The 11889-nt window shown below is 41.4% G+C and overlaps 1 protein-coding gene across 1 annotated transcript in view; it reads left to right on the forward strand.

The window, feature by feature from the left end:
* Window positions 1-11418, forward strand: part of MBD2 (methyl-CpG binding domain protein 2) — a 76522-nt gene extending 65104 nt beyond the window's left edge. Inside the window, exons 4-7 of the mRNA XM_065890006.1 lie at window positions 1521-1611; window positions 2910-3087; window positions 7152-7290; window positions 10945-11418. Of these exons, the coding sequence (XP_065746078.1) occupies window positions 1521-1611; window positions 2910-3087; window positions 7152-7278 (396 nt within the window). The 3' untranslated portion in view covers window positions 7279-7290; window positions 10945-11418. The remainder of the gene's footprint in view (window positions 1-1520; window positions 1612-2909; window positions 3088-7151; window positions 7291-10944) is intronic.
* Window positions 11419-11889: the final 471 nt, after the last annotated feature.

The following is an 11889-nucleotide window of genomic DNA, read 5'->3' on the forward strand; positions in this document are numbered from 1 at the left end:
GCTGATGTAATTTGTGTGGAGATACAAGGAGCTGTTAACCACATACCAGAGGTCTTCAAAGGACAGTGAAGCAGGTTACTCTTGGTGCTAGCATTGTGGTTATTATATAATCTAACATATTATTGTTCTGCCATAAATAGAAGTATTTTAATGTATCTTTTCATTTGTCTGGAAGGCGATTATTTGATACTTTTCATATATCCTGAAGTTAGAATATAAGCCTGAAAAGCCCTCAGAGTGGTCAAAATTTGTTAAAAGTAAATGTGATGAACCTTATTCCTACTCTGTGACAGGTGTTTACATATATTGCTTTATTTAATCTCCACAGTAATCTTATATGATAGTCATTGCTGCCACATTTTACAGAAGAGGAAATTGAAACCCTGGAGGTTATAGAACTTGTCCAGGGTCATACATCTATAGCTGGGCTCTCAACTTGGGTTTGTGTGTCCCTCAAGATCCTGATTCTGAGTCCATTTACTCCCACATTCAGTCATTCACACAAATATTTTTTCAGTATTTACCATGTGACAGGCCCTGGGTATCCAGGGTTAAAGACAGGTATATCGAATCCTGAGGAATTCCTTTATCTGTTTTTTGGGCTGTAGTAAATATGAAGCAGACTAGAAAAGAGATGAGGCTTAAGGACAAAGACACTGTCTTATCTACTGTTGCATCCACAGGACAAGCACAGCACATAGTAGGAGCTCAATAAATACATGTCGAATGGATGAATGATATTAGTGAGAAGTAATAGCCAACTAGGAGAGAGAACTAAGTGTAGGAAGGGTATAAAATCAAACAGAACTGTCCTGGACCATTTAGTGTTTGAATAAGCAATTGCGTACCTCACTAGCCCCAGAGGGTGTGAAGAGACTTCAGTGTGCTCACTGGTGCCGGAAGGATGACCTGGGGCCCCCGAGTGGCTAAGGCGACCTAGGCTCTGTGCAACAGGAAGAGAGTCACTCATGAACATTACATCCTGTTTAAAAAGCAAGGAAGTATGTAAGACATTTTAGGCAAGTTTCCATTAAAAAATGGCCTTTTCCCCTTAAAGTATGCTACAGGGCTAAACTTCAGTGTCTTGGAAAAATCACATAGATGGAGGAGTTATTTCCCAAACAATATCGGATTAAGAGGTATTACATAATATAGTTTTTTTCTTTCCTGGTAAATTATAACATTAAATTTTCATGCCAAATGAATCTTTAAAAAATTCAAGTTATACTCTTTGGAAGATACCTTATAAAGGACTATATATAGTACATAGCACATAAATATCTATTGTATGTAACAAGTGAATAGGTTGCATAGAATAACAAAAGTTTTTGAGTAATATAACTTGAAAGAATTATGATGTGTTGAAGTCATGTTTGGAATATCATTTAGCTTTTTGTAAGGAAAAAGTGGGGAAATTAGGAAACTACTGAAATGATTTCAATTTCATTATTCAACAGCATCGATGCGCTACTTTCTTGTCCCAAGAATGTATCTATTAACAGTGATGTTTTGCCTTACAGCTTTTCTGGGAGAAGAGGCTACAAGGACTTAGTGCATCAGATGTAACTGAACAAATTATAAAAACCATGGAACTACCTAAAGGTCTTCAAGGTATTATCCAAGTTCAGTTGAGAAGTACCTACTATGTGCCAGGCTCTGTGTTAGGTGCAGTGGAGTCAGACATGATTGAGACAAGTCTTTGCTTTGGGGACTGTATGCCTTGCTGGATGAGGTACCTCTTGGGTTTTAGTAAACCCAGAGGAAATGTACCTGAAAAGCTTGTATGTTGCAGGGATGCGTCAGGGCAGTGTCTCACTTAAGATTTTTTTCTGCGTGTACATCTTGGCTTTAGGTTAGTTAGGTTCGTCATGTAAATTAACGCATGTTCTGCTTTTAGAACCAAATGCAGCTGAATGGTAGGATGCAGCTCAAAGCAGCATCTGGCCCCAGCACATGCTCTTTCTGTCCTCCTCTTATCAAAAGAGCAGCCAACAGCTCTCCTTCTGCCTCTCCCTCCACAAACTGCTGCTGCAAGTAGCAGTGGGAGCAGATGCCCGTTGGTCCAGTGACAGGAGTGAGTGGGATCTGGGGTGGAGAGCTCAGCTGCTGGTGTGCTTGTCATATCATATGTTAATTCCAACTTCTAGAGAAGCATTATTTTTCAAGTATTGGAACTTTGGCTTCTAAAACTTGATACATTGTGGATTGCTCAAAAATCCTCATAATTCATGGTTAGAATATTGTCTCATCCCTCTGTGCTCTTGGAAATTATTGCTTTAACTGGTTTAACAAGTTTAGGACTTTAAGCAATGCACTTAAATGTAGCCATGGTTCCAGTCTCCTACATGTAGTCAAGCTGTGCAGTTTTTAATTCTGTTAATTTGGATATTTTGTTAGGTATTTGAAAAAGCTGTTAAAGGTGCAGGTACAGCGTACTTGCATTGGCTTTTCCTTTGAAATCCCTACACAAAAAAGATAAGTTTTGAGATATGGCTGGAAACGAATGTTAAACAGCTACAGGGGAAACTATTCCAGGATCCTAGGGACACATTAATAGGGATACTGGAGTGTAATATGACCTTAGAAGGGACTTAGATATTAAAATAATTGAACTTGCTTGTGGAAATGTAGCCAACTTTTAAAAAGTTTAATACTTTGGAAAATGTATTTTTAAGTTATGTTAAAGTTTTATTATAATACTCAGGTATTTTGTTACTGTTTCTTTAATGTTAATTCTTTGGTGTATAATAACTAAATAGATACGCTATTGTCCTTTGCTGCTTTGGCTTGTGTCAGTTTTAAATAGCTGATCCCGAATGAATATAAAGATATCAGTCGTTTTAGGTTACATAAGGTTTGCTCAGCACATCTAGAAATTTCCTTTAACTCATATATGTTTCTAATTGCAGGAGTTGGTCCAGGTAGTAATGATGAGACCCTTTTATCTGCTGTTGCCAGTGCTTTGCACACAAGCTCTGCACCGATCACAGGGCAAGTCTCCGCTGCTGTGGAAAAGAACCCCGCTGTTTGGCTTAACACATCTCAACCCCTCTGCAAGGCTTTCATTGTCACAGATGAAGACATTAGGTAAGGCAGCTTAACATGGCTTCAAAAGCTTGTCTTTTACACTTGTTACATTTTATACTGCCTGTTAGGTTCCGTGGCACATCTAGTAAGTGATGAATCAATCAGAAGGAGCTTTTGTGAAACTAATGAAAGGTGATAGAGAACATTTAAAACAAATACATGCTTGAAAAAGGTAGCAGTGCTGGGTATAAGGCATATCATCACGATGATGTCCAAAGGACAGATCAGTTGTACTCTCTCCACATCATTTTTGCAGTGTCTTATGAAATCTGGGGTTCTGCCTTTCTGCTCTAAGAACCCCTTCATTCAGTTATGCCTTTTGTGATTGCTGACTGCATTGGTTCGTCTGCAGTAGCAGTTCATTGCCGTGCTACTTTAAGTTCAGTTGTGTTTTCAAAATTCAGTTTACTTATCTTGATTATATTTATCTCACTTAAGCTCAATTTAGAGATTTATTTATCTCTACTTAAACCTGTTTCAAGTAAAAATTTAAGGTGACTCCAAAGACACACACACACACACACACACACACACACACACACACAGTGAAGCCAGATAAGAAGCAAATGAGAAGAAAGACAAAGCAAATGAGGAGCGGACACAAGCGCATCTTTTAACATCTTTTACTCTTTCTGAGGTTGGGCCACAAATTAGGTTTTTAGCAGCCAATTTTGAAAGGAAGACATATAGCTCAGATTGATAATGCCCAAGGAGTATAAGCAAACCATTGCTCAAGAGAAACAAAACTATTCCAGATATTTAAGACCACAAAGAAATTCTTATATGGGATTTATGAACTTCAGTATTATTACTCTAGAATGATTGTATAGTATACTGTATTTTCTTTAAATATAGGGCAGTGTGTACACTTCACTATTTCTATCCTCTGAATATAAACCAGAAAGCTTTACTGGAGTATTATTCCTAGACCAAACCGGCAGAAGGCACTTTTGAATTTAAAAATATGTATTATATTTGTACTTTTTTGGTAAATCCATGAAAGTTGGCATGAGAATGTTTTTAAATGCCTGAGTCTAGCTAGGTTTATAATTGGAAAGCCTTTCCTGGGTTTGAAAGTGATTCCTTTTGCAAAGATGTAGAATGGTTCAAAGTTGCATTCAGATGCCTTTATTACATAGAATTTACGATCAGTGTTATTTTTTAAGAAAAACAAAATGTAAAATCAGGGAAGGGAATCAACTTGCTCTTTGGACAATTCTTACCTTTGAGGAAGGAAATTACTCAGGAGACAAGTTCTTATCTGTCTTGGAATGAGTACCCAGTTAATCAGCAGGGATTCCTCCAGGTCATTATGGGGGTTGACTGAGGTTCTCTGAGTGATGTCTTGGGAATGCTGACGGCTTCAACACCAGATCTTTTGACAGTGGAGGAAGCTGTCTCAAAGCCAAATCTGGATGCTTTCCTTTTAGGGTAAACTTGTCTAGCAAATTGTCCATTTGATTTCATTGTCATAACAGAAATTATTAAGCAAACATTTCTTGTTGAATTAGTACAGGTTCAAAATACATGACTGCAAATGGAATTGTTACCCTTTCTCCAATTGGGTAGCCAATAATCTGTCTGTATTAAACCTTCAACTAAGAATCTCAACATTAAGCACATATATTTTCATCAGTCTTGATACTGTTTTCACCCACGGGTGTATTTGTTTTCTAATACTGAGTAACAAGTTCTCACAAACCTCACAGCTTAAAACAATACCTATTTATAGCTCTCAGTTCAGTAGGTCAGAAGTCTGGGACAGGCATGACTGGATTCCCTTCCCGTGGTCTTACAAAGCTGAAATCCAAGCGTCGGTAGGACTGCAGGCCTTCTGGAGCCTGGGCTCCTCCTAAGTTTGTTGCAGAATTCATTTCTTTGTAGTTGTAAGAATGAGGCCCCTGTTCTCTTGTTGACTGTGGGATGAGGCCGTTCACAGCAGTTAAAGGCTGCCAGCATTTCCTTGCCCCATGGCTCCCTTAATATCCCCTCTCCTGCTTCTTTCTGGAAGGGCCCAGCCCCTTTTAAAGCCTCTTCTTATTAGATCAGGCCCTCTATGATAATCCCTTTTGATTAACTCAAGGTCAGTTATTAGGAACCTAATCATAGAATGATAGCTCAGTCATATTCATAAGTTCTGCCTGCCCTTAGGGGAGAGAATTGTACTAGGAATGTAAGCAGGGGCAGGTGGGGACACCTTGGGGACTGTGTTAGAATTCTGCCTACCACATCCAGCAGATGCTTTAATTTCAGTTTTCATAAATGTGGGAAGCAGTGCTCAAGACAAAAGAGAAACAGTGGCCAATGTCAAGAGTTTCAGATATACTTCTCTAGCCAAAAGCACCATTCCTTCCATTTTTTGTCTTCCTGATGGGGTGACTTTAGGGCAGTTGTGTAGACTCTCATACACTGTTACTAGGCATGAGAGACTGCCATGAGACTGATAAGCCATTTATCATAAAGCTGGAGTCACTGAGCCAGTGGCAGGGCTAACTGTTTAAGAAATAAACATTGTGTTCTTCATGACTCTGCTCCACTCTATGAAAATCGGTTGAACTTCAGTTTCTGTTAATATGATCGAGGCTACAGAGCTCAATTAATTCAGTGACAGATCCCCTCTTTTTGAAAATTCATTTAAAACATATAAGTCCAAACCTTTTATCTCTTTGTGCTGTTTTTAGAGTTTAGTAAAGATGACGTCTAAAGTTTCTGTGTTTACACAGTATATGTTAATTTTACTACCTTGGACATGGTCTCATGAGATAGAGAGACGTGGGGACTAGACTACAGTAGACACGACTTTACAACTGGTTGAGTGCCCAAGGGGTGAATACTCAGGGCATCTTAGTGGAGTCTTCTGGAACATTGCTCCTCTACCCTTCTGCTTTCCCAGGTTTGGGGCATTGTTATAATTTGTCTTCCTCAACTACTGATGGAGAAAATCACTTCTTCTTTCAGTAGAGCCATCAGTATTCCTTGTTGCATCTCTCATTTGTCCCAGGGCTGCTCCGTCTCCCATTCTGTATCCATCCTAACCACCTTTCCTTTGGTCTCAGGAGGTGACTCGTCCTGTTTTCTAGTCAAGGCTCATCCTCCCAGCTGGGCCTTTGCCTCTCTCCCTTTCTTGCTTTTTTTCTAAGTCTTTTACTTAGCCAGTCTTGTCCCTTCCCTTGTGTCTTCAACCATTGCCTCTCCACTGGGTTCTGGAGGCAAATTTCTATTTACCATCTTCATTTGCTAGAACTGTTTTAGGAATCCCTCTCTTGCCCTGTCGAGGAGCTAGTCTCCGTTTTTTTCCTGCTTTTTTTAAGATGAATTGTATACCAATAGCCTTTCTTCCTGTGCTTTGTTTTTCACCTAATGGGTCTGAACTTTTTTATGACTCGGTGTTATTAACTCTCACTTTTGAGGTTCCTTTAGAGTCCCCAAGACACAGGGAAACTTGTGGCATATTCTTAACCTACTCAGCTCATCTCAGTTCAAGAGTCTTTTCATTCCCTGTCCTTGGTGTACAGGATCACATGGTCTTGGTTCCTTCCTGATGGCCTGCTCCCAGCAGGCCTGGGAACCCAGGGAGAACTCCAACTACCTTTCCCCTGACATAGCAGAGAGTGGCAGCGAGATCCCAGCTCATCATGCCTCCACCTCCTCTGTCTTTCTCAGTGCTTCACTGAGCAAATCTCTTCTCCTTCTTTATTTTCTGTATTCCTTCCCTGCTTTTAAATTATTTCTAATTATCCTTTATAGGAATAACCCTGAATCTTCACATATTTGAAGTTTGTGAAGTTGTAGAAAAGGTCACTGAAATAAATCTACTCCTGCCGGAATTCTCTGTGAGATGAGGGCTATCTGCCTGTCTGAATGTCCCTCTTTTTGACAGAGTTCATTCCCCATGTGACTTGGTTTTGTGAGGGTAGAAGCAACTTTTGCAAAGTCTAAGGAGAAGGAAATGTATGTTTCTCAGGAATTTTCATGACTTTGAAGTAAAGATAAACCATTTCGGCAGCTTCATTGTTCCAGTACTGGCCAAATTATTAGTATCTTTTTACTCTGTTTTTAAAAAGGAAACAGGAAGAGCGAGTACAACAAGTGCGTAAGAAATTGGAAGAAGCACTGATGGCAGACATCTTGTCACGAGCTGCTGATACGGAGGAGATGGGCATTGAAATGGACAGTGGAGATGAAGCCTAAGATTAGCATCAGGTAAAGCAACACCGGAGAGACGTGGAACTTAAGGTCTTTTATTTCCTCGCTTTTGCCCTGGTCGCCCGATTCAGCAGTGCCCACAAAGCCTTCTCGTCTGCAGATCCTGTGCATGTGCTGTTGTTTGGCCCCTCTATACTGAAGGACCATATAAGCGTGGCATCCTTTTGTTCTCATTATGTGAAGATGTTCACACCCCTGCAGCCACTTGCAAGGGATCTGGTCTCCAAGGTGTCACCAGAGAAAAGCAGAAGGAGGAGGAAAGGACTCTGCCAGGGAGGGAGAAGCAGCTGCAGGAGATGAAGGCACCATCACCTCTACCACAGTAGCTCTCTGGGGTCTGTTGTCCCCTCTGTAAAATTATGGTCACAAAGTAGGCCAAAATCCCTCCTTCTTTCCCTCCGTTTCTGTTCTCTCTAGCACAGACTTGGTGCAGGGAGAATGAGAAGGACATTTTAAAGTAGGATAAAGAATTTACCTTAAAAAGTACAAATTATGAACCGGTCCTGAACTCACGTAGGAGTCTCACAGTCTCTGTTCCATCGGGTACATGTTCTCTTCAGATGACTACACTCCCGTCTCCAAGGGTTTATGTGGCATGTTGCTCCCCAACTTCTATCCTGCTTCGTTTTTGGGGGCCATGTCTTTCTGCCAACCCCAAGCCAATTATTTATTTGCATCCTCTGAAGGCAAAACTGAGTGTTGGGTGGTGGTGTTGGGAGGGAAGGAGAAAGGGATGGGCCGAGAAGCAGAGCGAGCGGAGCCGAGCGGGAGTCTCACCCCGTGGCGCCCTTCGAGCCCGTCTCTGCCCCTCACACCTCGTCCTCATAGTCGGTCCTGCATTCAGTGCTGGGTCCTGGGGACACCCCCACGCTCACAGAGCTTACCATACAGTTGTATGAAACAGATGCTCACATAGCTGTATGATCACCAACTGTGATCAGTGCGATAAAGGGAAAATGAAGGTGCTGGGAGAGCCGCTGGCGGGGGAGCTAATGCGATGTGAGGGCCAACAAGAATTTGGGGATGTGGCATTTACGGTGAGCCTGAAAGGCGGGTAGGAGTGAGCAGGAGAAGTTAGGGGGAAACGGTTCTCATCTAAAGAAATAGCAGGGACAACTCAGTTCCTTTAAGGAGCAAAGGAAAGGTCACTGTGGTTGGCATGTAGGAAGTCTGGGGAGGGTTAGAAAGTGTGGAGACGAATCAAATCCTGGTGAGCCTTGTGCATTCTTAAGGATTCTGAGCCTCGTCATTGAAACCACTGGGAACCCACTGAAGGCTGCGTAAAGCGATTAGATGTGCTCATTTATGAAGTCCCTACGGCTGCTGCGTGAAAAAGGATGTCCTCTCTAAGGAAAGCTTAGAAGCAGGGAGACCAGTTAGGAGGCTGCCGTAGTCCCCCAAGAGGTGACGGTGGCTTCACGAGGGTCTCAGCAAGCGGATGTGGAGAAAAAGAGGAAAAGGCCAATTTGAGATGTATTTGGAGGTAGAATCGACTTGACTGGGTGACTGACTGTTAGTGAGGGTGAGAGTGGGATGAATGACTCCAGGTGTTTTACCGGAGCCACTGGATGGATGGGGAGGGGTCCTGTTTCGAGGGTCGTACTGAGGGTGTGCATGCAGGGGGGATGAATTCACTGTTAACACAGTCTTTCCTTCCCGTCAGTGCTCTGTCTTAATTCAGGGAGTGGCCCATGCCACAGTGACACAGGTCAGGTAATAATCACAGTGTCTTCCACTTACATAGCCAGGGACAGCAGCAACATTTCGGTCACACAGTTTCCTGACCACGCAGAACCTTTGAAATCGAGTTCAGTGCTATTTTAAGTGGTTTTGTCTTGTTTTCCGTATCGAGGACAGGAAGATGCCGTGTTGACACTGAATCTTGTTTTCCACTCCGATCAGGATGTGTTTTATGGACGTTGATGAGCGGACTTAACGTGTGTACAGTCTCTCAGAGGCAAGTCTGCAGCGTGTTTCTTTTCTGCAGAGACTTCAGTGCGGTGTGGGAATCTGGACCGTTGCGCCTGCACCACATCAGAACCGACTCTGGGAAAGCCCTCTTCTCCTCCAGAGCTTTTTGTTGTTTTTCAGACTTTTTTCCTGAAAACAATTTAGTATAATCAGGGGTCATGTAGTTGAGGTTTTACGGGACCCTCACTTACTTGGCAGACTACTTTGCAGGTTGACGTCAGGGCAGCACCCTAATCTATGTAAGCGAGCCTGTGGTTAATGCACGAATAAACTAATTAAAGTTGAGGGATTAAAGTTTTAATATGTACTTAAAGAGTAGCCGTCACTTTGGCATGGTGCTAGGGAGAGATCTGCATTACGTGTATCATATTCTAAACTTGAGAATGGTATTATTAGACCAGGCCATTAGACTTGTAGGTTATGGAAGATTTAGATGTACTTCTTAATTATCAAAATTAAATTTACCTAAGTCACTAATTTAGCCCCCCACGTACATCTAAAGTGTTTAATAAACCAGAGCCCTGCCACATGACTTAATTAGGTGTTCATAACCTGTGGAATAGGTAGGACTGAGCTTGGCTAAAGGTGGGCCATGGTCAAGTTCACGTGGCTGCCAAGAGATGGAACCTGTAACATGCGGTTCTGCTTAGGTCTGTTCACCGCATTATGACATGGATGCTCTTTCTGACGGTCCTTATTAGCAAAATGGACCTTAATTTGCATGTATACATATATTTGGCAGGTGCAGAGTTTAGGAAGCTGTCAGCGGAGGTGTAACTCCCAAGTTTCGTGCAGTCGCAAGGAGAGATTTCAGCTCTGCTTCCTTAGTCACACAGCCCCTGGGGCTCAGTTGTGGTTTCAGCCCACCTCTGCGTGTGTTCCTCCCGCCAGAATCTGCTCCAGAGATTGCCGGAACAGATGAGCCCGTCAGGGAGGACGGAGCTGAGGCTCTTATTGGTCGGGGCGAGCAGGCGTGCGTGCGTGCGTGCGTGTGCCCGTGTGTGTGTGTGTGTGTGTGTGTGTGTACACACACCGTCAATAGCAGGTTGAGGTTTGCTGTGTCACTTAAGATTTTACACTCAAGAGGAGTGCCCAGCTTATCAAACATTTTAGGAGTGACTGCGAGAAGAAGAAAACTATAAGAACAAAAGTGTTAAGACCTTTAGCTGTAAATGAGCTGGAGTATCAAACACGGAAGCAGTTGAATCACAGTACCATTTTACCCAAGTTACGCAGTAATAAAACTTCAGTACATTTCTATCATCTGTAAATTCTGAGAAGTAAAATAAATTATTGTGAAATAAACGAAATCATTGTTAGAAATTTTCCTAAAAAGGTATGTTTGGATTTGGCTACGTCTGTTATATTTTCTTCATTTGTATGCCCTGTGATTTCTCTTTTTATGCTGATTTAATTAATGATAGAAAATATTTTCATAAGCATACAAAGGGATACATATGATTTATTTGAAAATGAAGTGAGTATTAAGGGTTATTTTCAAAATAGAACACTTGAAACAACGAAGGGAAATGTTGAGCACTTTTTATGTACAAAGTGCTGTAACTAAATGCTATCAGGCTCTAAAAATCCTATTCTAAGTGAAATTTGGCCTCTAACTGTTTTGCTGACCTTACCTGAGAAATCACTGAATTACTTAAGTTTGTTTGTTTTTTCTTACAGGTAACTTTCGACCGACTTTCCCCAAGAGAAAATTCCTAGAATTGAACAAAAACGTTTCCACTGGGTTTCGCCTGTAAGAAAAAAATGCACCCAAGCACATAGAGCTTTTTAATAGCACTAACCAATGCCTTTTTAGATGTATTTTTGATGTATATATCTATTATTCAAAAATGATGTTTATTTTGAGTCCCAGGACTTAAAATTAGCCTTTTGTAATATCTGTCAAGCAGGACCCTGAAGATGAAGCTGAGCTTTTCATGCCAGGTGCAATCTACTGGAAATGTAGCACTTAACGTGAAATATTCGTCTCCCCCGCAATTTTAATATGAACGGATCAGGAGTTACCAAATAAATTTCCCAATGAAAGCTTATCGTGACTTCACTGTATATAAACAGATTTTTATACTTTATTGAAAGAGGACACCTGTACATTCTTCCATCATCACTGTAAAGACAAATAAATGATTCTATTCACAGACTGATTGGAATTCTTTCTGTTAAGGAGCAACAATACATAGCCCCTCCTTAGGATTCCTGGTTCACATTCAACTGTGATCCCTGGGACTTAGGTTTGAAATGGAGGTAGTAGCAAATAGTTCATACATTTGCAGTGTGCCTCTGGATATCATGACAATTGCGCTGCTTTCAGCAGAATTATAAGTTGTTGTGTAGCATGGGTAATTTTTTTCCCCTTGCCTGTAACGAGTACTTTTGTTAGTTCTATAAAAATAAGGCATTTTCTTCCCTTGGGCATGAGTTAGGTACACAGGTGCGCATCAGATGTTACTGGAAGTTCATGTCTGTTTTTCTAGAACATTTTACATTTTCCAGCGTCTACTGGCTTACAGAGTTAACAGGTGCAGGTCAGACCCTTTGCCACAAAGAGAGGCATTTTTCTGGGCAGAGTTGCTTAATGAACCAGATTGTAATACTTTGCTAATTGCT

Source organism: Phocoena phocoena, chromosome 13 (genome assembly GCF_963924675.1).
Source record: "Phocoena phocoena chromosome 13, mPhoPho1.1, whole genome shotgun sequence".
NCBI lineage: Eukaryota > Metazoa > Chordata > Mammalia > Artiodactyla > Phocoenidae > Phocoena > Phocoena phocoena.